The sequence below is a fragment of the Chenopodium album genome, chromosome 24, assembly GCF_948465745.1.
Source record: "Chenopodium album chromosome 24, dcCheAlbu1.1, whole genome shotgun sequence".
Classification (NCBI taxonomy): Eukaryota; Viridiplantae; Streptophyta; class Magnoliopsida; order Caryophyllales; family Amaranthaceae; genus Chenopodium; species Chenopodium album.
In genome coordinates this window covers 14,873,404-14,901,392 of record NC_137857.1, presented here as the reverse complement: position 1 = coordinate 14,901,392, position 27,989 = coordinate 14,873,404, and the positions used below count along the sequence as shown (strand labels likewise).

General features: G+C 34.7%; 1 protein-coding gene across 1 annotated transcript; it reads left to right on the top strand.

Annotated features, from left to right (window-relative positions):
• The first annotated feature begins 178 nt into the window (after positions 1–178).
• On the top strand, positions 179–27,989 carry LOC145611126 (vacuolar sorting protein 3-like). Its single transcript, XM_081666367.1, has 14 exons — positions 179–1,949; positions 5,001–5,276; positions 8,147–8,343; positions 12,872–13,013; positions 14,633–14,905; positions 14,978–15,050; positions 19,149–19,197; positions 19,938–20,211; positions 20,611–20,666; positions 23,272–23,340; positions 23,454–23,565; positions 24,108–24,197; positions 25,742–25,912; positions 27,589–27,989. Exons 1-14 carry the CDS (start codon positions 720–722, stop codon positions 27,679–27,681), a joined length of 3,105 nt encoding a protein of 1,034 aa, XP_081522493.1. The 5' UTR covers positions 179–719; the 3' UTR covers positions 27,682–27,989.

Genomic DNA, 27,989 nt, shown 5'->3' with positions numbered 1-27,989 from the left:
CTTTAGTATGCCGACCACCATTGTCCGAATTCGTGCTTCCTGATATTTGTTGGAGCTTTTTTGGGTAGAGCCAATATGATTCCATATTTTTTTGATATCAAAATTAGAGAATAAAGGGAGGAAGAAGAGGAACCTTATAATGTCAAATTTATGACAGTATACACCAAGAAGAGGTGTTTAAAGAACACTTCTCTTGGAAATGACGATCTGTTAATCACCAATGAGTGGCACGTGATGACTTTGAGTGGCACGTGATGACTTTTTATTTTTTGTTTTTTTTAAAATCATTTAATTGACTTTTTAATTTTTTTTTTTACAATCATTTAATTTAAAATCATTTTCCTATAAACTGAAAATTGACCCCGTATAATGTCATATTTGGGCTTTTTACTTCCTATGTTTTTCATATTTGGGCTTTTTTTTATCAAGGCGGATTGTAACACCTTGCATTGGAGTTTTAATTGATATATTGATGATTGATTATTAGTTTTCCTTGCAAATAATAACCATTTAAAGTTTGTATTATTTAAATTGCATCCATTTATAATTGAAAAACATTTCCCTTGAGTTTTTGTGTTCTCCCTTTGAACATTTAACTTTCCGTCTCTCTCCTCCATTGAACCGTACTCTAAAATCTGAATCCTCCATTGAAGCAACTTCAAAGCTTCCAATCCTCCATTGAAATACCTTCTAAGGTAAGATTTAGCTCTACCCCTTCTATGTTAGGAAGGAACAATGAAAACGGACCTCTTCTCCCTGAGTCAAGGGCTTCCGCCCCTTCTTCCCTGGCTCAGGGACGGAACTTGCCCTCAAATTGTAGGACTGTCCTAGAATCTCTGGCACACTTTGACCTCTCATCGACTTCATCGTCTTCTTCCTCTCTACATTCCTTCAACTGCGTCGCCATTGCTGTTATTGATGATTCTCAGCTTGTAGTTTACTGTGGTACCAATTCCGGTGATCTTCTTTTGTTGGCCATAAACCCTAATTTTGATCGATCATCGTCATCGGCGACAATCGATGAGGATGGTAAGTTGAAGGTTGTAAGAAGTGTTAGTATCAGTCATTCTGTTATTAATTCAATTCATGTTGTTAATCAAATTGGTAGAATTTTGGTTCTTTCTGATGGGTTTTTGTATCTAGTTGATCTGCAATTGTTACAGCCTGTGAAAAAGTTAGGGATTCTGAAAGGTGTTAATGTTGTTGCTAGAAGGGTTTGTAGTACTGAATCTGGAAATTCTAATTGGATTAATGAAGAGGGTGTTAGTAGTAGTGGTAGTAGTGTAGGTGGGAGGCTTATGAAAAAGTTAGGTAGCGGCATTAGATCGAATGGGGCGAGGGTTAAGGAATTCAGTTCTAGGGGAGTGGATTATGATGGTGCCTGCCTTTTTGTGGTGGCAATGGGGAAGAAAGTGGTGTTCATTGAGCTAAATTCAGGCAGTAGTAAGCATGATCGAGATGTCGATGGGCAACGTGGGTTGTTCGTGGTTTTGAAGGAAATGCCTTGTATTGATGGTGTGAAGAGTATGGCTTGGCTGGATGATTCATTAATTTTAGGGACTGATAACGCTTATAGTTTGATGTCCTGCATTACAGGAAATGTTGATTTGATATTTTCTCTTCCTGATACGGCTGCTGTCCCTTGTCTCAAATTGTTGTCAAAAGATAAGAAGGTGCTTCTAGTAGTTGATAACGCGGGCATTGTCGTGGATAATCATGGACAGCCTGTTGGTGGTACCTTGGTTTTTGGTTGTGCTCCTTGTTCGATTGCTGAGTTATCTTCGTATGTGGTGGTTGCTAGTAATGGAAAGATGGAATTATATCATAAAATATCAGGAAATTGTGTTCAAGCTCTTTCTTTCAAGGGTAACGTTGGAACAAGCAATTGTTTTGTTGCTGATGAGGAGGATGTGAATGGAAGATTTGTTGTAGTTGCTACATCATCTAAGGTAAAGTGCTGATTCTTTATTTTGTTTGCCCCCTATTATTTGCTTCTTAACTTGCTGTCTCGGAATAGTTACTAGATCAGACATGTATGCTGCTTTTCCTGTTTTACTTCAGAGGTATCCACTATTTATTGAATCATTTAATTCAGTGCAGAGAATTGATGGGTAACTTCATTGCTGGATATGACATTCTTGCCAAGAAATATTATGATAATTTAGTTGCGAGAATTGGATGCTAGTGTAATAGACATATGGAGCTATTCTCCCTTGAAAGATTGTCCATTTGTTCTTTCTTTTGACATTGCAGCTTTGGCATGCATCAATATTAACCTCAACATAGTTTTACACTTTTACAAATCATCTTGTGTTTCCTATTTATTGGACAATTCTGGGTATAGAGAAAAAGTAGAAAGTTGACGTAGGGAAGTAAGAAGTACAACTGATAAAACAAGCTGGACTACTTTGAGCTATCTTCTCTCATATACGAATATACATGGTCTGTTAGTATCATCATTTGGTGGATACTAACAAGAAATATTATCTGTCCTCCATACCATTGATTGAGTGGCCTTACCTAATTGGTTCCTAGTAAATCCATCAACTCCACACGTTCAAAGCATAGCTGAGAAAACGAAGGTAGGATTTAGGAATTTTTGGAGTGTCAAGTAAGTCAAAACAGTTGCTGCTGTACATGGAAACAATGGACTCTATGTCATTATCTTTCTTAATGCCCTTAACCTCCTCCAAGCTTGGAATGCTAACTGTTTGATCCTTGACCTTAGGAATCACCTTTTTTGCATCATTATAAATACGGGCTGTAGTAACAACAATCCTTCAAACATGTGAACATGGGAGATTGAAATATGCTATTTTCTCTCTTAGCAGCAGTTCAAAATTGACCAATTTACAAAGAAGAGTTTTTATTTTATTTTATTTTATTTTATTATTTATTTTATATATTTTTTATTTATTTTTGGAAAACTGGAAATAAACAATCCCACCTTTGCTCCATCTTCCCAAAATAATCCTCCCTTTCAGTTATTCCAATACAATCCCACCTTTGATAGGACTATAGGAGTCTTCTTTAAGAGATCCCTTAGCGGTTGGTAATCTTTTTTAATAGGTTTTCAGGGGTGGGTGGGGTTGTCAGGGCTAAGGGTGGGCGTTTCAGGGGTGGGTGGGGATTTTTAGGGGGGGTTGGGTTTCCGGACTAGTTATGGGGTTTTCCCGGTGTGGCTAGGTTTTCGGGTGGAGGTTTTTGGGGGTGGGGTTTGAGTTTTCTGGCTGTTTATTGGGTTTTTGGGGCTGGGGGTTTCGATGTTGGGGTGGGGGTATTTGTGGCTTTGGTTGGGTTTTCAGGGTGGTAAGGAGGTTTTTGGGTTAGGGTTGGATTTTGGGGGTGGTTAGAGGGTTTTCCGGCGTGACAGGGGGGATTCGTGGTGGGGACGGTGGCCATGGCAGGGTTGCAATTCAAAGGCAAATGGGTTTTCGGGGTGATGTTATGGTGGTGGACTGGTGGCTATGGTTGGAGGAAATAGACTTAGAAAAAAAAAAAGATTTTAAGTTGTTTAACATGTTATAGGTCAAAGGGATCGGTAAAAAAAGATCCTTGTCAAAGGGGTTGTTTTGGGAAGATGGAGCAAAGGTGGGATTACTTATTTCTGTAATAATGTTTTATCATTAAACTCAAAGTGGCCTTCCCCTATTTGTGTTAGCAATCGTGATTTAACATGCATAAACAACATTTAGTGTATTCATTTGTGGTCAATCCAAATAATACAATCAGTATCCTTGAACACCTCATTGTATTGACAACCTAGCCTAATCTCATTGTCAAACGACTCTCATCTTCTTCCTGATCCACTTGTTGCGAATTCGACTCATTAGGATGGTTAATAGACCTTTTTGTACCTTTTATCTTTGATTCCATCGAACAGAATTCCCCAAAGGTGTTTCCCTTCTGAGCTATAATTTAACAAGCTCTCTACATTTTGCAAATCTCTTAATACATCTTGATTTGTAGGTTAGTCTTCAATAGCTGTAACAAGTTCTTTTTTTGACTGAAATTAGATTACACAATTTATCAAAGCTAAGCCACTAGGGCTCCCTTATATAAGCCCTTAGCATTCTCAGGAAAGTCTAGCACCAGTGAACACAGTTTGATCACTCGGCCAAACTTATGAAGTTACAAAGAACAAGGAATAACATTGAGGTTTAGGAAAAACACTAGACTGTGAAACAAGGCTTTCAACTTTAAAGTTCAAACTCATTGGCATGCTAAAAAAGAGCATATGTGTATCACAATTGGAATGATTCAAATCAAACTTATCATTCTTAAGAACTGAATTCTCTTATTCTTTCTATGTTTTACTACCTCCGTTTCATATTTTTTGCTACTTTGGAATATTTTATATCTCACAAATAATACCCAAAAGTTGCAAAAAATATAAAACAGAGGTAGTATATCAAAAAAGGACCTCCTTAGGGCTGGCTGAGGGCTGATTGAACATGCTTGGTAACTGGAGACCTCTCATCAATCAACTCATCTTCTAACTGAGATGAGAGGAAGACGCAATAGATAAAATTTTAATTCATTCTCAAAACTAAAACCAACATAACCAGCAAAACTATATATGCGTAAGCTCTTGAGCAAATTTATAGTTAATAAAGCAGCAGCCAATGAGTCAAAAAGAGGAAAACAAGAACTATACACAGCACCAAAAATCAGAAGAAAGCAAGTCTCACCAGTGACCTATAGTGCTGCTAGCCCCACCTATTAAGGAGGAAAGGGGAGAAAACAGTGTTATAAGGAGATGTCTGAATTAATAAGAAAAGACTTTCTTATGTAATTAAATAATAGGTTTAAAATAATGTAATGAAATTTTAATTTTTTTAAAGATCTGGGAGAATTTGTTAATTTTTGGAGGGACTTTTATTTCACTATCTATTGTTGTTTTGTTGTCCTATTGGCAAGGTCTGCTTGTTTATCTAAGTCTAATTTATTGGATGCTTAGAGATGATCGTTTGCTGTTCTTTTTTATACTCATTTGGCAGGTGTTTTGTTACCGTAAAATACCATCTGAAGAACAAATTAAAGATTTGTTAAGGAAGAAGAATTACAAGGAAGCGATCTCTTTAGTGGAGGAGCTTAAGGTTGATGGGGACCTTTCTAGAGAAATGGTGTCTTTTGTCCATGCTCAAGTGGGGTTCCTTTTGCTGTTTGACTTGCGTTTTGAGGAAGCGATTGAACATTTCTTATTGTCAGAAACCATGGAGCCATCAGAAATATTTCCATTCGTTATACGAGACCCTAATCGATGGTCTTTGCTGGTAATATCCCCCCCTCTTTTTAATTAGTGATGAATTGGTGTTACAATCCATTCTTCTTAAGCAATTAGTATTTTTTATTGCCTTAATTAATAACTAGCTAATTCTCTTACAAAAAAAAAAAAAAAAGTTAATTTGACTAGCTGGTTATATTAGTTTGTATTGATATATTTGGTAAAATTAGCTGATAACTTATAGGTGTTTGTTATTTCAACATGTAAAATGACAAATCAGCACTAGAAGACATAAAAAATAGGCAAATTTATCAAAAAAAACCTTTTAAATGCGCTGTTTTGCAGAAAAAAACCTTTTAAAAGCTTTTTTGTAAAAGAAAACCCAAACTTAATTTTTTTTTGTTTAAAACAACCTAGTCCCACTAATACACTTAATTAACCTCTAATCTCTTCTAATTAACCTCTAATCTCTTCTAATTAACCTCTAATTCTTGTTTTAATACTTAATAATTAAAATAATTTATAAATTAAAAAAAAAACCCACCCCCACCTTCCCACCACCAGCCACCCCTCCCTCTCCTTTTCCCCCTCCCTTGACAAGTTGACAGCAGCCCCCTCCTTCTCCTTTTCCCCCTCCCTTGACAGCAGCCCCCTCCCCCATTTGAGCCGCCGGCATTAACCCATACCGCCGGCCGGCGACCCACATGCCTTTCCCCCTTACCCCCTCTTTTCTTCTTCATCAACTTCCTCCAAAAATTCCTAATTTCATCTTTCTCTCTCCTAGCTCAATAATGGTTATCAATGGCTTCTCCATCTCAATTTCCTTTACTTATCTCACAAAAACCCTAATTTATTAAATATAAACTTTAATTTCACCTTGAATTTCTCTCTCCTCCTTTCTCTCTCCTCCTTCCACGGGTAGATGAGGGCCCTTGCGGAAGCGTTACGCCCCGACTTCTTTCGCGAGGTTGATGTTTCTGGGTGTGGGTATTTTCGTGGTGGGCTGACATTGGGAGTAAGGCGGTTTCTTGGTGGTGGTTGACGACGGTAGTATGTTGTGGCTGGGGTGGTTTTCGTGGTTGGCTTGGACGGGGGCTACAATTCTGGTGACTTAGTCGGTGGTGGGGCTGCTGTTAGGGGAGGGGGAAAGGGAGTGGGTGGCTGGTTGGTGGTGGAGATGGTGGTTTGGATTCTTTTTTTATTTTTTATTTTTTATTATTATTATTTATAAACTAATTTTATTATTAAATAGTTAGAGAGTAATTAGAAGTAATTATTGGTTAATCAGGTGAATTAGAGGTCTAAGGTTGTCTTCAACAAAAATTAGATAGGTTTGGGTTTTCTTTTACGAAAAAGTTGTTAAAAGGTTTTTTTTCCGCAAAACAGTGCATTTAAAAGGTTTTTTTTTTGACAAATTTGCCTAAAAAATAAGGCTGGTAGGGATGTAAAATTTAGTAACTTTTGGACAAAGTTGCTTTTTAGTTACAGCTAACCTAACTTCATTTTTCAACTTCAAGAAGTTCGAGGCTTGAGTACACCAAGCTCATTCAACAAGCGCTTTATCAAGTGATAAAAATTGCGGATTTATGAAGTGAACCCTTCAAATTGGTCACCTCATTTTTGGTCAAAACTCTCTTTACCAAACCAGTACATTGTACTTTTGAAGTCACCTTTTTGGTTGTTTGTTTGTTTTTTTTCCCTCGAGAGGAAAAATCAGCTTCAAGTGCTGTTCTCTTATTGATCCCTATGAAAATATTTTCTTTCACATCTGTTATTGAATGGAAGTCTAAACATTTGTTTTCCTCATGAGAGAAGACTTTGCTATTTTGTATGTGCACACTGTAGAAATGGAAAGAGAAATACTAAATATATACCCACACACACACACACAAACCATTTCTAGTCCTTGAAATACTTAATCCTTTGCATCATTTTCTTTTGTGTGATATTCAAGTGTTACAGTATCACCAAGGTAAGTAATTTATTCACTCACGTACCTTAAGCTACTAAGGCAATCAACAATACACATGAGAAAGAGAAAAAAGGCAAAGTGGTTAGTAGATAATTTATTGGCTGTTATAAAACAAGTGTCATCAACAAATTTACCTTAGCAATAGAATTGTTACCTTTTACCTCATATTGATTCTTGTGAAGGATATGAGGCACTATACAACTTTTTTGATTTTCATATTGTGATTATCATCATTTTATTTATAAGTAGATTAATTCTGTGTGATGCACGGCTTGTTTGTATTCTTTTAAATCAAATATTTTATATTTTTATCTGATAAATTTTATGATTTTATTCATTTGTATTTTAACTTGATTTTTTTAAAATTTTTTTTATTTATTTTTTTATAAAATAATAAATTGTAAATTTCTTGTCTCGTATTTAGGTAAAATTCCTAATATAAAAAGATAATATTTTATTTTTTTATTATTAATTTAAACTATCAATATTTATATACTTGCGTAGTTATGTGGCACTTGAATTTAAAATCTTAAATCTTATTAGTTTATTTTGCTTATGTGGCAATTGAATTTTTTCATTCTAAAAGAGATTGAAATTCTCTTTTTTCATGGGCTAAAATATATCATTTTTTATGTGGCGCTTTAAAATCCGTGTTTTAAATTTTGTTGTATTTTTTATTTTATTTTATTAAAAATGTAGGTCTCCAAAGTACTAGGTTATGTAGTCTGGAAAAGGGATTCTTGTAAAATTACTTACCTCTTCCCTGAATTTAGCTCTGATGGGCACGATTTGGCTAGACACTAAGTACATGCCCAATATTACAGGAACCTTGATAACACAAGCCAAGTCCATGTTATTCTTTCAATATTTAAGTCAATTCATATATATTCTGTCTTATAGTATGTATGTATGTCTTTAGGGTACATTAACCATTTGGTATCCTGCAGGTTCCCAGGAATAGGTATTGGGGTTTGCATCCACCCCCCGTACATGTTGAGGATGTTGTAGAAGATGGCCTGTTGGCTATCCAAAGAGCAGCTTTTTTGAAGAAAGCTGGAGTAGAAAGTGTTGTCGACAATGAGTTTCTTTTGAATCCACCAACTAGGGCTGATCTTTTGGATTCAGCATTTAGGAATTTAATTAGGTGAGATCCTTTTTTGTACAATTGATATGTTAATCTCTAGCAGCATCTTGGTTTGTGAGTTCGCTAAAGACACTAATTTATCAGTAACACAAAACTGTGGAAAAAGTACGGACATGCAAATTATCTACCGTATTTGTTAGTTGTTACCACCCACCTTATTTGGACAATTGCATGTAGCTTTTTCTTATTACGTTACCACCTTAAGAAGCACACACAAGAATATGTGTCTCTCTTCACTAGCTATACACTATGGACATAGAGGCAAAAACACCTAATTTAGCTTTTGAACTTGCAGTCTTTCACTAGTGTTAAGCTTCTCTATGGTAGCTGCTTATTCAAATGGTTCATTAGCTCATTTTCTTGTGGACCTGACACTCCCAAAGAACTAAGAGATAGGAGAAGGCTTAGCATTAAGTTCCCCCCCCCACCCCCTTTTTTTAGGCTATAGATGGCAGCATTAAGAATGGCAAACGACAAAATCCGAAGAAAGGAAGCATGTAGATTCTAGGATAATTGGAAAGGTTATAAACTTATGAAATTCCTACTCATGAGAAACGGAGTTCCATAAAGAATTAATCTTAGGCAAATTTGCTAAAAAAAAACCTTTTACATGTGTCATTTTGCGAAAAAAAAAACCTTTTAAAAGCTTTATTGTAAAAGAAAACCCAAAGTTAATTTTTTTTTTGTTTAAAACAACCTAGCAGCACTAATTCACTTAATTAACATGTAATTCCTTCTAATCACTCTATAACTCTCGATCAACTATTTAATAATAAATTTTATTTTATTAATTAAAAAAAAAAAGAAAATCACCACCCCACCACTGGTCAGCCATCCTTTCCCCTTCCCCTGGCAGCAGCCCTTACCCCCCCCCCCCCCCCTAAACCATGGCAGCAGCCCCCTTCTTCTTAAATCTCTCTTTTTCTCTCTCCTCAACCTTCAATGCCTTCAACAATGGTGGCTACCACAAACCCTTCATTCTCCCCTTTCCTAACCCTTTCTTGAGTTTCTTCCAAAACCCCTAAACCCCAATCCTCCAATTATGCACCACCTCGACCACGAAAACCACCGTCTCTGTTATCAAGAGCCTCTGAATTTTTAGAATAGTCAAGGGTAAGAACATACCTCGAGGAGAGAGAAGATAAGTGCATAAGAACACCTCGGCAATTTTCTACTTCGTTTGTGGTGGTGATTGCGGCGGAGAAGACATGGAATTGGATTATGCTGCAACGATTATGGCGATTGGTGGCTGCTGCCAGGGTTTAGGGAGGGGGAGGGTTGCAACGGGGGAAAGGGGAAAGGGAGGGGGATTGGCCAGCGGTGGACTTGGGTCGCCGGGGGTGGGGGCTGCTGTAAGGGGAGGAGGAAAGGGTAGCTGCCTGGTTGTGGGGTGGTGGTTTTCTATTTTATTTTTAAAATTATAAATTAATTTAATCATTAAATAGTTAAGTAAGATTTATAGAGTGATTAGAAGAAATTAGATATTAATTATGTGGATTAGTGTTACTTGGTTGTTTTAAACAAAAAAATTTTAAGTTCGGGTTTTCTTTTACAATAAAGCTTTTAAAAGGTTTTTTTTTTTTTTTTTTTTTTTTAACAAATTTGCCTTAATCTTATGACACTTCTTAGAAAATAGGTCGATGAAAAAATTAAGCTGCATTCATTGGTTTAGTTCTTGGTCTGTTAGTAAGAGACATTAGCTCTATGCTGTCACGAGGTTTAGTGGGAGGGTAGAAGGGTGACAAATGAGAAGATTTTTAGGGCAGAAAGGGATAAAAAAGGCTAGCAATGTGAGGAGTGAAAATCTACTAAAAGGGGAGGGATCGTGGGGTAGAAAAAATGATCATGATTGGGAACAAAGAATTTTATACTCTAATTGCCCAATATTGGCGATGTTTATGTCCTTGCTATTTGTTGCCTTAAGACCAACATGCATGTGTGCACCCAACATAGACTTGCATAGGGATGGGTGTACTTGTGAAAATGTTACATACTCCTCTGTTCCCCAATAGTTGTACCATTGCAATCTGGAACGGAACATCTATTAAGAGGTAAAATGACACTTTTACCCCTGATCCTCACATTCTGGAATTTCCAAACCATCACCACCCACCCTCAAATGAGTTTGACTACCCAACGACGAACACCCTGTTCCGGAATATGGAAACCACCAATCCTCCACCATCACCATTCCATCACTTGACTTAGCTGCATCATCACCTATCCACCTGCCTATAGATCTAGATGCTCAATGCCAATCCTGCTTGGACCCTCACTGCCACAGTGCCACTGATACCATTTGCTTTGACCCTCACTGCCATCAATACCATTTGCTTATACCCTCACCTAACTTTTCACAAATAGATTTTGTAACCAAACTCAATTACATATGAAACACTCATCGAACACCACCAGCACCAACCCTCACCCAATATTTCATCCATCACCACAATCAAAGCACTTCAAAGACAGTAATGAAGACCCATAATTTTGGGACTAAGGCTTTGTTATTGTAGTTTTAGTTGTTGGAATTGTCCATTAAGGTTTTCCATTTGAGGTTGCCGCAGCTAGGTTGGATGGGGACATACAAATAATGGCGGTGCAGATGGCTAAGGGAATTAATGATTTTGTAAATGGTGTGGACAGGGTAGAATAGGTGATGGTGGACTGGTGGTGCAGCAGGGTTGGGCTGGTAGTTGTGACTTATTGAAGTCATGGAGAGGGTTAGAAGATAGACTGAGAGAGTAAAGATGGGAAGGGTGATATAATTAGGAAGTGGCATTGGCTATTTTGACATCAGAACATACCAATTTGGGATGGTCTGAAAAATGAATGTGGTGCAATGTGGAACAGAGAATCTACAGCTCAGTTCATGTGTGCTTCAATTGGCTTTGATGCTTGGACTTGTTAAATAACTGTGCTGTTTGACACAATCAAATCTGGATGGGTGAGGACATAGATTATAGGGTAAGGCGAGAAAGTGGACCCGGCGAGAGAGATAATGGAGCATAGGAGGAAGGAAGATTGAGAGTTATTCTGCCTTGGTTTTGAACTCTTTTTCCTCCTTTCTACAGCAACTTCCCATCCACACCCTCCCCTCTTTGATTTTTTTTCCTTTTTTCTGTATTTATTCCTACTTCCTCCTTTTCTTTTTAGTTGCATCACTTTAAAAATTGCACACTCCTAGGCAATTTTGGCAATTTTTGGAGATAAGAGAGATAAATGAAAGAAAAAAGTAGACCCATGTGATAAGGAGAGAGATAGAGAGTTAATTAATTATAAAGGAAAGTGATGCATCTAAAAAAATGGTAGAAGTATATTCTGTGAGGTGAGGTGTGGCGTGGCTGTAACCCTTTAAATACTTAGTTAGTCTTACAATGGAAATAATGAATGTCTGGTAAGCTCTATGGTGCATGTATTATTGTAACGTTAGCTCCTAGAGCATCAACTCATTCTAATTTAAGAACTTCATTTACATTATTTCTTATTCCCAAAAGATTGTCAGCGTCCCCTGTTCAAATCCAATTTTCAGATCCTTTTATAATCTGTCTAGGTACTCTGAGTGTACTTGTATTCGTGTTCTTGCATCATTGATGGGTAATACTTTATTAGCTGCTCTAAAGCAATTAAATTAAATTGTGTTTTAGAAGTCCAAACTAGTTTTTGGCCCGGACGATGTCCCCGGTCATTGCGTGTGTTTTTTTACAGTTTTTTTTTTTTTTTTTTTTTTTTTTTTTTTTTTTTTTTTTTTTATATATCAAAAAAAAAAAAAAATTCAATATTGAATGTTTAATTTGTCAATTTGATTAGACATTAAACGGAGAAAACTACAGTGGGAATATTTGATACCCATCAACGGTTACAAAATTTCAATAGTGAATTGAAGTTGAAATTAAAAAATGAATTTAGGCTTGCCTATTAATTGAATTATAAACAATAAAACAATAATATATTGAGTACTTAATACAAAGTTGTGAAATAAGAAGCGTTACGGTCAAATTACACGACGTAGTTTAAATCATTATATTATTAAGAACAATAAGTAATAAGAGGCATTGTTAGTTTGATGGTACATGTTGTTCTTAAGTTTAATGGTTCAAATTATAACTCAATCATAAATTTGCATTGAATTTTGGTATTTAGTATAGATAAATAGGTCTTGACATGTCATTGCTCATATGGTGCAAAAATATTAAAGAGAAGAATGACACATGGCAATACCATGTTATCCAGTTTTAATAATATTATAGATATTGAATCCTGTCAGAGAATATTAAACAATGGTCTCTTCACTTCACATTGATCTCTCATTTTCAACCTTGTTCTTAAACATTTACTTTCTCCAGCAATATTTAAGTTTTAAGAACCAGTATGTTTTTGTAACTCATGCTCTCATAAAAACAAGATATACCATGAAGTTGAGGGAATAAATTGTACATGTTTATCCTAGCTAAAATAAGTTCATTTTTTCACATATTATTTCTTTGCATCATACTCTGTGTTTATGTATGTTTTATGTCTCTCTTAGGTATCTCCTGGTTATGCGGCATAAAGATCTTAATAAGCCAGTGAAGGAAGGAGTTGACACACTTCTAATGTACCTATACAGAATACTTAATTGCACTGAAGATATGGAGAAACTTGCATCTTCTGAAAATAGCTGTGTTGTAGTACGCATTCTTTTTTCTTGAATCTCTTTCCTTTTTCCCCTTGATGACTGAATTGGACTTCTCTTCCGCTTTTATATAGGAATTTCTTTTATATTGTTGGTTCTTATTACTTTATTAGTATGTTTTGATGATTAGGACAATTGGCCACTAAAACATTGTACTTATGACCTTTTTTTTGTATATTGTCCATGTAGAGGTCAATCCATGTGCAATGCTGCTGTTGAATTTGGGTGATTACCAAACATCGTTGAGCTGTAAACAATTAAGAGTGCCCCCACACCCCTCTCCCTCCAAAAATGATTACCAAACATCTTGTCTACAATGTAATTTCTTTTGTAATGCATTTAAAGTAAGAATACATGACAAGTGTAAGTTAATACTCCTTGCCTCTTTAATCTGTGTTTTTACGATATGGCCCAAGAATCAATTATAGTTAAACTGAGTACATACTCTACCCTATCAGTCTTATCTTAACCAAGCATATTGATAGGAAGCTGCAAGGAACCAGCCCAATCAGCCCAAGCCTGTGATCACATGTGCTCGAAGGAAGGCCAAAATGGGTGAAACAGCTACCCGAGTGCTGAAGTGGAAAATCAGTTATGAGTTTGATAGTGTTTTGGGGCAATAAAGTAATTTGTGGCTTAAGTTGTGATTCTCTATTAGCTGAATAGAGTTTGTTAGTCTGCTAGATGCTTGTAATAAATAGAAGGAATGTAGGAGGGAAGAGGTATCCAGAAAATTGAGAAGTAAACACTAGGGAGAGAATCCTTCCTCTTGAAAAGAGTTGTATTGTTGATTTCTCTGGTCATCAATACAAACACTACTTGGGGCTATTTGATTTCTCTATTTTGTTATTTGGAACTCTCTGTTTAAATACCAGTTCCTAACAGAAGCTATCTACAGCCTCTCTTTCCTAAGCATTTTCCCTCTTTCTTTCCCATAAATTTTCAATTCTTGGCATATAGTATCTCCTATAGTTCTAGTTTCTCAACCCCTCTTTGTTAATCTGTCTTTTTATGTGCAATTTCGCTGCAGTTTTAGTTTACAAAACAGAAATTAGAAGTTGGAGAAGATAGAAGATTTATTGTTTTAATTCGGACAAGAATGGCTGTTTTCCAAACATCATATGTTTGGAAACAAAAGCAATAACCTAATGTGAACAAAAGCAATAACCTGGTTATTACTTGAAGAATTAGATAGCACATGCTAAATGTTGGAACTTATATAAATTGAATTCTTCTCTGCACCTGGTCATTTCTGGATTCAACGTTCTGCTTTGCCTATTGTAACTGGAATTAGAATGAACCTGACCAAGATGGAGCGCAGCCAATTCTTCCTACGGAGTAGTACTTAATTTTTCATTTTTTTAAATTAAATTGAGAGGCTTCTGCCCTTCCCCTACCTGTGCGGCCATGTCATTATAATACACTTGTCAGCAGGTCTGAAATTTTATAAGAGGATTTTTGTTGGTCTAATTTTTTTGTTGGCTAGATTAATATTTGTGCTCCAATAAAGTTTACATTATGCAGTCTTGGTGTTTTTCAGAAACTCATAATATTGAAGTCTTTCTCTCAAAGCCTGTTTGATGTATGACTATAAATGTTGCATGTTCAGTGCAGGAGGAATTGGAATCTTTACTAGAAGAATCTGGGCATTTGAGGACCCTTGCTTTTCTGTATGCGAATAAAGGAATGAGCTCTAATGCCTTAGCTATTTGGCGTGTTTTAGCTAGAAATTATCCGCTTGGCGCTCACCAAGATGTTGCTGATTCATACAACATGAGTGATTCAAATTCAGTACCAGTTTCCAGCAGGGAAACTGCAGCCATTGAAGCTTCTAAAATACTTGAGGAGTCCGCTGACGTTGAGTCGATTCTGCAGCATCTTGGATGGGTATGTATTCTTGTAAAGTTCAATTGATGATTATATATTTGGTGTCTAACAGTGTATTTTATTCATGTCTAGATTTCAGAAGTTAATGAGGAACTTGCCGTTCGCGTTTTAACATCTCAAAAACGTATCAGTCAACTTCCACCTGGTAGGATTTCTGCTTCATATAGACAACTTTTATTTGTTTTTGTCATGTAGATTTATGACTTTAAGTTGCATTTTTTGCCCACTCTTGTATGAAGTCATGACTTTTATACATGGAGATTATTGATATGAGTTCTTTTAGGGTAAAGATACCGATTGTAGATTGCATGGGTAAGTTGTAATTTTGCTACCTGGTTTTTTGCATTTTTATATTCACTTCATGCATCTGCATATTGTCCTTTAAACTTTGGAATGAATATGTTTATATTTTGGTATTTCTCCTTGACATTTTATTTCTCCCTCTGTCTGTCTATTAAGTTGACACACTTTTGTCAGTACAAAATTTTCGTCTTATTTTATTGTGTGATAGTTGAAATTGGGATATATCATTGTTATAGGTTTTAGGGTACTTTTTTATAATAGTTGGTGGGTAATAGTGGTTAAAAAGTAAGGTGAGAGAAATAATAAAAAAATGAGTGGGTCCTTGCCATTTATGGAAAGAAAGGTTGTGTCAACTAAATAGAGGCAACTTTTATAAGGAAAATGTATCTACTAAATAGGGACAGGGAAGTACTTGACAATTGCTTGCTGTTGAAGTCTCGCAAAAGCATGTCAATACATTTTGGCAAGTACCTAGGCACCCCAAGCACTAGAAGAACATCTACTACAGAATATTTGACTTAAATTTTGACTATAATAGTATAATCTCATTATTTAGGTAATATTCCAATGCGGTGGGATACACCATCACTAACTAGACTTGATTATTTCACAATATATACTTCCTCCGTTTTCTTTTAGATGCAACACACACTTTTTCACGGTATTTAAGAAATGTGGGGTTCACATGATATAATACACTTTAAAATGGGATGAGTGGTTGTTAGGAGTGTAATTTAGTGGGTCATGTGCTTTAAATAAGGGAAATAGTATAGTTTTTCCCTAAAGTAACTTTCCTTTTATAGTGTGTTGCAAGTATTGTGATATTTCCTTTTTAGGAAAGTGTTGCAAGTAAAAGAAAACGGAGGAAGTACATATTAATGTGGAAACTACCCATAGGAATATAGGATTACCAAATTCATTAAATGTATTTGATCTACTCGTAGTTGCACCATTTCCCTAAAATGAAATATAGTTGCATCATTTCCTTATTATTATTAAACTTTTTTTCTCGTTATTCTCTCTGTATGACCTTTATACCCCCACTTTTTGTGTGGGAGGCCAATTTTCACTTGCCTTAATTCATGTAATCTTCCTTACAATACTTTTACATGCAACTTCTTTTTCTTCTAAATTATTTTTGAGAAAAAAGAGATTTAAAATTAATTATAGGTTAATGAATTCAAGTGCCACATAAAAAAAAAACCTTATAAGTGAGATAGAGAAGTTTAAATAATTTAAAAACATATACGGAGTATAATCATTTGATATTTGGGAGTTTTATCCAACTATCTAATGATTTTGAAATTCGAGTATTAATCAGTTTTATATTTAAAAGTTTGAAGTGCCACATAAGTAATTTTTAACGAATAAGATTGCATATTGTTATTAATTGTATTTTAAAAAAAATTCTTTTGCTTTAAGGGTTTAATAAAGAATAGTTTAGTGTTTAATTGTTTATTATCTATTTATTTAATAATCTTTTTAATTTTTTGTTTTAGTGGTAGGTAAGTGAAAAATTTATATAATAGAAATTAATTAAAAACTATTTTTGGCCATGGGATGGTAATTTTTTGTTTTTTTTTAGATAGGCAAATGTGTTGTTTAATGGAATTTATATAATGCTTATGTGATTGTTTTGATTCTCCTCCACCCTATTAAACAATATACTCCCTACTTCCTCCGTTTATTCTTAATGCTATAATTATTTTTAATATATTAATTTCTATTATATTAGGAAAAGAAAATTTGTCATCTCATGAGTGCATCAATAATATTTACTTTTTTAATTTTTTAATACGTAATTAGAGAATAGAGATATTAATGGTCAAAGATACGAGATTAATTTTCTAGGTAATGAGATTAAATAATTACAATTTGTTTCAAACTAAAATATTGTATTGTCAAATAAGTAATGGTAAAAGTGAGATAAAAGCAATAATCTTAAGCAAATGGGGTAGATTGAAGAATTTAAATTGTTAATATGATAACATAAATATATAGTCACTAGATTAAATAATTGCCTCTTCTTCTCAGAGAAACTAGAATGTACCCACGGGATATGTTCTCTGCAAGTTGTAATATTGGGGTTTCTTTAGATAAAGTTATTGGATAATCTAGTAAAGTAGGTAGTTTTTTTGAAAAAATGTATATATTAAGTAAAATGGGTAGTTATAGAGTAAATGAGTAGTTAATGGCTAATTTTTATCAAAAAAAAAAAAATAAAATGAAAATCTAATAAATTAGAAAGGCTAAAATTGAAAAGATGAGACTTTGGAGTGTTGTAAATGAACGTTGAAAAAAAAACTGTTAAATTGATATATAGACTAGAACATGCCTATGCTGATGCACGGGATATGTTATTTACGAAAGAAAACAACTCAAAGCATAATGTTGATAGTTATTGGAGTCCCTTGAAAAAATTTAGAAAATTTAGGAAAATTAGTAAATAGGTATGGTAGGTTTTTTATTTTATTTTTGTAAAAAAATATAAAGTGCATAGGATATGAATATTGGGGTTCTAGAGGATTGTGGTGAAATGTTATAGATTTGTATTTATTTAAGGTTTTAATGAGAAAAGTACTATGAATTTTAAGAAAAGCAACCAAAAAAAAAAAAAAAACTATATAGATCTTATACAACATGTTACATAAAAAACCGATCACATAGGCTTAAATCTAGTAAAACCTTAATGTAGAGTGCAGAACTTGGGCTTTAAGAAACCAATATTTTTTTTGTTTTAAGAAAAACCAAGAGTTGTTTGGACTCATGGCTTTTTTTTTTTTTTTTTTTTTTTGACAAAGGGCTCATGGCTATATATTACTTAATTACCTAGTTCACTGCAGGCTTCTGCTTCTGCTTGTTGTTGTTGTTTTTTTTTTTTTTTTCCTCTCTCTCTCTCTCGTTCAATGTTGATTGTAAATGTTGGTTGCTTCTCATGACTCGTGGTGATTTAGTTGGAGTAATCTGTCTAATTATATGTGTAATTGTAAATTGTCAAGTTTAATTGTATATGCAATTTGTCAATTTATATCAGGATTTTAGTTGTGCAAATTTAATAGGATTTATAATGTGTACAGTAGATTAGCGTGTGTCTGCCCCTATACTTAGAGCAGAGTGGAGCTATAGGTGATGTTTGGCTGATAAAAAGATTTAATAATGGGCTAGCCTAGTTACATGCTTTGGGATAAAATGCTTGGTCTTGACTTCACATAATCAACGGCAATGTGTTCAAGCCCAATTCTAGATTTGACCTTTTCTGCAGTGTACTATGGTGCTTAAAATTCCTTCTATCGGAAGACTTGCCTTCATGCTTGAGCCTGCCCTTCCTTCGCAAACTTGAAAATTTATCAGCAGATTGCAAGTATGCAACAATTGTGAAACTTGTGCAACTTGATTTATCATTGCAGTTAAAGAGATGGCTATCAAGTTGTCAATCCCTCAAGATTGAATTCCATGAACATAACCTTTTCATTTGCCTTTCCTCAAATTGTTGTGAAATATTGTTGCAATCAAGTAAGCAACAATTGCGAAACTTGTGCAACTTGATTTATCATTGCAGTCTATGTTACTATTTCCCCTGTCCCATAATATAGTGCTCATAATTTATAAACTTTGAAAAAAAACTCTTATTAATATATTAAAAAGATGTAGTCATGTAAGATATCGTGAGATTCATGTCAATATGTTGTATTATAATATCAACTTCTTATAATTTTTTGTACATATGTAATTAATAATATTTTGATGATCAAAAGTATGTCTTGAAGATTGTGGAAAATGAATTAGGATGGAGGGAGTAGCATATTTCGGATAATTCCTCGTGATTTTGTTGAGCGTTCACTATGGAGTGTGGTTTCATACATTTGCTATACAGTAGATTGCTGTCCTTGGAAGGAAATTTTTGGTTATTCATTATTTTTACATGTGTTTCTTAATGCAGATGATGTAATTGCCGCTATTGATCCAAGAAAAATAGAGATCCTTCAAAGGTATGAAGCTATTGTAATTAGTGATGCATGTTTGTGTCCAGTTCTCTTGGACATATAAGTATTTTTTCCTTTTTGTGGCACTAGTACATGTTGGTGCATTAAAATATAAGAAAAGAGGGTTTAATGTTCAAACAAACACTTTAGATAAAAAGGAAGATAGAGTTTTATTTAAAATAAACTACTTCGTATTACCTTTATTTTGATCAAAGTACATCTAACTTTTGTGTGTATGAATATATAATTTCCATACAAGTTAGCTATGTACATGGGGTAAACCTAAAATAATTTATTTTGGTTTGTGTGTGATATTTTCGGGTTAGATAAATAGGCTTGAAGACTATATTTAGTCTTGGATAGAGAATTTTGTAGAGAAATTTTGGTGTGCTTTCCTTCATGATATGCACTCCTTTTTGGGAAATTGCAAAATAATTGCAATATTGCTTTATTTGACTGATGGTTCTCAGTCTCTCTCTCTCTCTCTCTCCTCGTCGCTCCATTTTTATCTCTATTCTCTAAAACTCATAAGTATGTTGCTGTTTCACACAAAACGTCTGCTATACCCACTCTTTCTTCAAAGGCTTACAGCTCCTCTTTTCAAAAAAATTATATTTCTTATATAAATTATTACTTGTTCATTTTTCAATTTAAAGTTTAAATGTAAGGTGTGCTTTTTATTAGTTATTCATTTACCTTGGGATGTTATTACCATAATTTGAACCTCCAGGCCTCTTGTGGTGCAGATATCTGCAGTGGTTGATTGAAGATCAAGACTCTAGTGATACTCATTTTCACACATTATATGCTCTTTCTCTTGCCAAAACTGCTCTTGAAAGTCTGGAAACAAATGCTACTAACAAAAGCATGAGGGAACCAAATACATGTATACCTGGAAGAAATTTGTCATCTGAAAATCCTGTTAGGGAAAGACTACAAATCTTCCTTCATTCTTCCGATTTGTATGTTGCAGAAGAAGTTCTTGAGTTAATAGAAGGCTCAGACTTATGGCTAGAGAAGGTGACATAATGTTTTCAGTTTTGGATTTATGTGGAAAAATTCTGTGGTTGGGGGGGGGGGGGGGGGTCGGGCGGGCGGGGCGCACTTCTTACACTAATAATGCTCTGATATATAATGGTTCAGCTGATAAGTATTTATGCCTTTTCTTATGAATCAATGATAGGCTTTGTTCTCTTATATCTTATTTGCTGGACAAGTGTTTTTTTTTTTTTTCCTTCCCCTCTCATATACAGTTAATGCTTAAAACTGAAGTTGACTGATGAGACACAAATCACTCAATTTTATTTTCACTTAATAAATTAGATATTCACTGAAGATTGGCTTTTTTAAGTTCTAGAAAATGTGCCCTCAGTCTTCTACTTTCAGTATGATGATCAAATATCTATTCCTTTTTGACAGGCTATTCTATACAGGAAGTTAGGACAGGAAACATTGGTTCTTCAAATACTGGCACTGTGAGTATATATTTTTTTTGTAAACAATTATCTTTTCCCTCAAAGTATACTAATAATGTAATGATTGTATATTATTAACTTATCATGGACTGGGTATATCTTAGATGTCTGTTTTGCATTTGGTGGCTTAAGGATTTTCTATTGTATTATCAGAGGGGTGTGTTAAAGCGATGGAGAATAATATAAGGAATTTTCAAAACAATAACTGCATATGGCTTGAAATGTATTTGAGAAACCAAGAATTGTTGTAGTATTGGTTATGGTGGAGCATGCATAGCATAAGTTGTGTTGATTCCTTTCTGCTGGATAAGTGGCTGGCATAGGTAGTCAATGAATCAAAAAGTCTGTCATATACGTATGCATTCACACATACTTTTATATATATACACATACAATCATGCTTGCATGCATACATACATAAGTGTGCACCTGCCTTCGTTGACGTGCTTGTGCTTATTTGTTTTGTCCAAAACGGTGCAAGATAAACTTAGCTTTATGCAAGATAACAACAATTATTCCAATCAAAGGGTGATGATGGAAGTTCAAGACTTAAAACGAAAGCATTTGAAAGGAACTTGAGTAGACTTCTTGTAGAGAAGAATAGGAAAACTAGCTGCATTAAATTCCAAATAAGAAAAGCTGTTGGATACAACATTCAGTTAGTAATCTATGTTAATAAAGTATTCAAAGACTGCATTGTAGACCAGATTAGGACCAGATTAGGAGAGCCCCTTTACACTATGTGGATTCAATTTGAACAGTTACCACTGCATAGCTCTCTCAAAGCCCCATGTCTCTGCTCCCATTGTCTCAGGTATCATGTAGCTGTATTATCATTAGTGGGGAACTTTAATGGAAAAAAACTATAGTACCTTTTCTTTTTAATGAAGTACTATTATGTATATGATAAAGGAAAATTAGGTTGTTAACTAACCTCTTAAATCAAACACAATTTTTTACACTTCCTGACACTTAGACTAATCTAATGGTAAGCAAGAGGTCAAACCACAAGGACGGTGATAACACTATTAGCACAACCAACATATTAAGCTAACTTAAAATGAACTATATATAAAAAAAACTTAGACTAAAGTGAAGCACTAATCAGGTACGAGATTAATTAAGAAGCGGAATATTCAAATAAGGAGAGCAGTAGGGGAATGAGGTCAAGGTCGATTCACAAAACATGCAATTGATTTGGGATAGGGAATAGAATACACATTGAACTAAGTTGAATCGAATTCATTGACTGAAAATACACCCCCCATATCTTTTGATAGTTGATGCTTTCTCTAAGAATGCAAACCTAAGCTTCCGCCTTCAACGTGCTTAGTCTAAGGTCCAAATAAACGAATTAATTCATAGTCTAAGGTCCAAATAAACTTGTATCTCTAATCAAAGCTTATTCCTATGCTACAATTGATTGGCCAAAAAATTGCAACATGCGTGGAAGAAAATGATTAAACAAAGAATCTAATCAATGATTTCCCGATACAAAGCCTCATCCTCTGTCAACCAATCACTATCTCCGTAGCTATGAAACCTAGCCTAGATTGGGAAATGAAAGCTTAACCAACTTGAAAACATTAAAAGTTCAACCGCAAAATCAACTATACAAAGCATCAATTAATAATGAGATTTTAATGAAGATTAATAGATTATCACTAATTACTAAAGCGTTAAATCATTAGGTAATCATACAAAACTACTAAGCAAAGCAAGTAAATAGAGGAAAAGTGCAAGAGATTACTGAAAATTGGAGAAACTTGTATTAAAAGCTTAATTGTATAACAATGGTTATCCACTTCTCTCTCTACTAGTCTAGCATCAAAGCTAAAAATATGAAAATCCGGATTGTCCTCTTACTACATGAGATTTTCGTGTAAATACCCCCTAAAATTCCCCAATTATAAAACTAGAAAGAAAGATTAAAATTTAGATCAATACAACATGCACTCTGCTGGTCAGGAGCAGGCGCTCCTCTTCCGAAGCACAAATTCCTTCAAAACCTGGAGCAGGCTCTCCATAGGCCAGAGCCAGGCCTTCTTCCCAAAGGGGTCTTTAACACCAATATGCACTCCTTAGAGCATCTGTACCTCCCCTGTTTTACTCCTTGCTTTGGTCATCCTTGCTAAAATGCTAAGGGCTTTCGGGGGGTGTGCATCATCATGAAACCTTGCAGTACAAAGTTTCCGAAGCAACCTACAATAAGATCAAGTGCAACAATATAAGCTAAAAGGGTATATGTGGGAAATGGAAAAAAAAAGGATATGAATTTCTAAAAATGATGTAAAATAGAGCTTGCTAAGAGCATGATAATGAAATTGAAGAAGAAATACTATAAATGCCTGAAATGGGGTATAAGCATAAGAGAAAGGGACCAAATTAAGGGGATATTAATGTAGAAAAGTGGTCCTATAGACCACTTATCATAGAATAACATAAAAGGCAAAGATAAAAAGTTGTCTTATTTTGTTAGATGACATTATTTGGGACATAACTTATGGTGCTCAATTTTAGTTTCATATGCATGCTCACGAAGTTCCTTGAAGTGTTTTTTTGTCAAATATTTCAGATCACTGATAATTTGTCGTTAATTTATCAGGAAGCTAGAAGATAGTGAAGCTGCTGAGCAATATTGTGTAGAACTTGGCAGACCAGATGCCTACATGCAGTGAGTTTTCCATACACTGCCTCCTATGTCTATAGCTAATTATCTTACAAAAAGTGTGTCTATAGTGTTTTGTAATTTTCTTCTGATTGATTTTATACTATTATGAATATCAGGTTGCTTGATATGTATTTAGATCCACAGAACGGTAAGGAGCCAATGTTTAACGCTGCAGTCCGTCTTCTTCATAATCATGGAGAATCACTTGATCCTCTGCAAGTCCTAGAGGTATTTGATCAAGACCTCCTTTTCCAAAGCAAAACTAAATGCCAAAAATATGAACATCCATATAGGAAAGTGAATTATTAATGTTTTTATTTTAAAGTTGGAAAGGTACACAGGTACTAGCTATCCCCCTATCGTAGGGAAGACTGCTAGAATTTAAAAGTCTCACTATATATCAAGGAAAGACAAATAGACAAAAATATAGAAAATACAGAGAATAAAAAAACATAAAAGATAATAGTAATACACCTAAAGTAAAAAACATAGCTTCTTAAAGAAGCTTAATCAAAGCTTAAACAAAGCTTCTCTAAGAAGATATCCAATTATTACTATGTTATGATAATCTTTCTTATCTTTGGGATTAGGAGGGGGGAACTGTTTGGCCATTGGGAGCCTGTATGGTGAATGTGTTGAAGTGGACACAGTTTTGTAGATGTTTAAATGAAGGATTGGAATGCATATATATATATATATATATATATTTTTTTTTTTTTTTTTACTTCAGGAGTATATTTATTCAGCTTTCATTTTTGTCTCCTCTGCAGAGATTATCACCAGATATGCCACTCCAGCTTGCATCAGAAACTATATTAAGAATGCTGAGAGCTCGACTTCATCATTATCATCAAGGAAAAGTATGTTGGCCTCTTCCCTTTGTATATGCATGCTGTATATATGATGCTACAGATTTGAGTGGTTTAAAAATGTTACAGAAATTTTCATCTGCATGTATTATTAGTGGTTCTGTGTTTTGGTAGTTGCTAATCTTTGCTAATTATGCTTTTTTAGCAATCAGCTGTTTCTATTAGCTTGTTTAATTAGCTGATTATATTAGCTGGTGACTATTAGATGATTGTATTAGTTATTCTTATATATGTGTTTGGCAAGTAGCTAATAGTTAGTGTAAATTGTAAAATGACTCCTTTGTAAAACGGAATACAAGATTATCATTTGTGGAGGGAGAGAGTACAATCTAGCTTATGTGATAAACCTATTGTACCACTTTGATCACCAAAAAAAAAAAAATAATAAAATAATGATGTTTACATTAGGCAGTTAGGCTCATTTGTGGCAATTCCTCTTGTTTTCACAACTCTTCTCCTTTTTTCTTTCCTTAATTGATCTTTTGTGTTTGATATACTCCCATCTTGAGATGTAATTTGATAAAAATATTTACTACCAGTTGCAATGTTTCTTCACAATTCATTACCATGTCTGGAATCTCTCAATTCTCAACTTGATGCATACATACATAGATAGATCAGGGATTTTGATGAAGCTAGAAGGATTTTCCTCTGTTTTGGGGCTTTGGGTGATGATATTACCAAAATTAATTAACATCCAAAAATGGAAGTTGAATTGTAGTTGCATATGGACTTGATGGGGTTGAGTACTGAGTAGAGGAGGCAGGTAGGATGCATGTGGAATATAGCTTGGGGCAAACATGTCTTTTTATGTCCTATATCTTGAACTGCTATTTAAAAATGCTGTTCTTTTGTGCTTTTAGGAAATTAGATATTTGGGACCAAACTGCTCTTTGAATCCAGCCTCTACCAAACACATAAATTAGTGGTTTGGAGTGGTCAAACCTCTAAAAGGTCTCCAGTCTGCTGTTTACCAAAGTGCCACAATGAATCTTAAATGGCTTGCATGATCTGTTAACTACCACAAAGACGAGTAGGAGCAGCAGTATTGCAGAAATATTCTATTTTTTTTAGTTTATTTACATAGATTATTGCGCTGAGCTCGAATACAAAATCCACTAACAACATTCATGCCAATTTCAAGATGGCCTTGATCCCTAGCTCAAACTTTGTGAAATAATTTCAACTGAGTCGAGTCATGATCAAGAGCTGTGTATCTTGACACGATCAAGGCTCCTTATGGGTTTTCAAAACCTGCTTTTGTAACATGCCACTTTTCAGAAAGTTATAATAATCCTCTTCACTTTGGTTTTTATTGGACTGATTCAAAGCCAACATATTACATATGAGATCTAAACAAAAAAGACTCCTTGTAATTATTGGGATAACCCTTGATCTTCACATTTGACTAAAGTATTCTCGGCTCAAACATAACCTGCTTATAATGTATTGTATATTCTATTTCTAGATGTCTTGTTAATGCATAGAACTCTAATAAGCTCTCTGCAGATCTGACATAACGTGTTTTTTCCCAGATTGTGCATAGTCTTTCGCGTGCAGTCGATGTTGATGCTAGGCTTGCTAGACTTGAGGAGAGAGCACGGAATGTGCAGCTAAATGGTGAGAGCTTGTGTGATTCTTGTCATGCCCGTCTTGGAACCAAGCTCTTTGCAATGTACCCTGATGATTCTATCGTCTGTTACAAGGTTGGTGATTTTGTATGTGATAAATTCAGTAGGTAAATGCTGTTTTTGTAGTCTTGTCATCTCTTTCGGTGTTGCAGTGGAATTGTGTAATTCATTCTGGCAGATATTTAGTCAGTATTGTCAAACCTTAAGGTTAATTAAATTCTAAAAAGTTTCTTAATTACTCTGTTCATTGCTTCAATACTCAATCTCTAACTTAATTAGAAAAGAAAAAATAAATAAATAAAATCCCCCCTCACCCCCCCCCCCCCCAACTCTTTTCTCTCTCTCTTCCATAGTTTCGAACAACACTGAAACCGTCCTATAATTCTTCCTTTTTTCCATTATTATAGCTTTCTCTTTGTTCCTCTGTAACTCGGCCAAAACTTTTCTCTCTACCTCTTTACCACCAGGCTGGGAAGGCACCACTAAATGTACCCCCACTCTTCCTCTCTCCCCTTGGTCAACACCTCATCTTCCTCCCTGCCTCCTCCACCGCTCATTATTTATGTAATTACTTCTCATGTTCAAAATGATAGGAGAACCAGCAGTGTCTTGGACTCAATCTTGTTTAGTTGATCTGCCTATTGTTGTATTTGTATATGCACTGTCCCACCATTACAGTACATTGAGAGTCTATGGGAGGCTTCCTGGTTTAAAATAAACCATATGTGAAATTCCTATATTACTTACCATTGCCTCCCTTGAAACTGTTAAAGCTCAATTATCTAATTTTAGCTATGACGATGTTGAATTCAGAAGAACTGACCAGATTGTGCTCACCCAGCACAAGTACATCTGTACATATAGGCTGGACCAGTGATGGGGGGGTATGCCGCAGGGGGTAGGGGGGAAGAGGAAAGGCTGGTTATATGGCGGTGATTACACTTTTTTGTAAAACTAAAGGGTTAAATTTAGGACTAGGGGACTAAGTAATGGTTTTTGCATGTGAACCATTCAGGGGCAGCTTTTTGAATGTTTGGAATATGAGTTCATATTTGTAAAATTTTGTACCATTCAACACAGGTACATGTAGTTTTTGTATCTACCCAGCATAAGTACATATAATTTTTGTATATTTTTCTAAGCTAGGGATGGTTTTGGGATTAAAGATCCTTCTCAAGGGTTGTTTTTTATCAGAAAAAAAATTATGTATATTTCTAACTTAGGGGGGTGACTGTTTCTGTATCTTCTAGTTTAAAATTTCAGATACAATTTTAGAATCTAAAGGATACTCCCTTCGTTTTTAAATACTTGCTCCACTTTCTATTTTCGGCCGTTTTTAGCTTTTACAATATTTAATTCATTTCTCAAACCTAGTGGACCCAACATAATACTCTCTCTCCTTCAATTCTTCCACTACTTTTGTTTTTTTTTTATAATTTTTTATTTTTTCAACTGCCCCACTACCTCCATATTTTATTATTTTCTCTAATTTCTCCAAAAACTCCGTACATGGAGAAATGGAGCAAGTATTTAAAAACGGAGGGAGTACTTATTAAATGTTGAATGGATCTTTTGGACGTAGAGCTGCGTGTTTATATAGTACACTGATAATTGTTTTTGTTGTTTTGTTGGGAATTTTGTGGATTGATTTTTTTCAAGTGTTCTTTTTATTGTTAAGAAACAATTTTATACGAAATTTTTTGATACCATTACTTTGGTTAACTCTCTAATATCTCACATCTTTCATACAGTGTTACCGTCGCCTTGGGGAATCTACATCTGTAGGGCGCCGTAATTTCAAGAAGGATCCATTAATTAAACCCGGTTGGCTCGTTTCTAGGTAATATATTGAGAGACATTCTGGAAGCAAATGGCTGCACATAGTAGCTCTTGGTAAAAGTAAATTTTTTTTTTTTTTTTTAAAAAAAAAAAAAAAAAGTTTTCTTTAGTTGCTTACTTTGTTTTGGGGTCCTTGCTGTTTAGGATGTTAATGGATACTGATTGTGTTGTGGATATATGATTAGTCAGTAAATTCGGAAATGTAATTATAAGCTCGTTTGGTTGCATATGGGAATTAAATGCCGAAGAACTACCCTAAAACACATTTCCCATGAATTTATAATTCCCCCATTATGGAAGTGCAACCAAACAA

What these genes read in the sequence shown, in the direction of transcription:
- LOC145611126 (XM_081666367.1), top strand. Translation starts at nt 720, where the DNA reads ATGTTAGGAAGGAACAATGAAAACGGACCTCTTCTCCCTGAGTCAAGG. An exon ending in GTTCTTCAAATACTGGCACT is followed by an intron (nt 20,667 to 23,271) that starts GTGAGTATATAT and finishes TTAATTTATCAG; the next exon opens with GAAGCTAGAAGATAGTGAAG. An exon ending in ATCATTATCATCAAGGAAAA is followed by an intron (nt 24,198 to 25,741) that starts GTATGTTGGCCT and finishes GTTTTTTCCCAG; the next exon opens with ATTGTGCATAGTCTTTCGCG.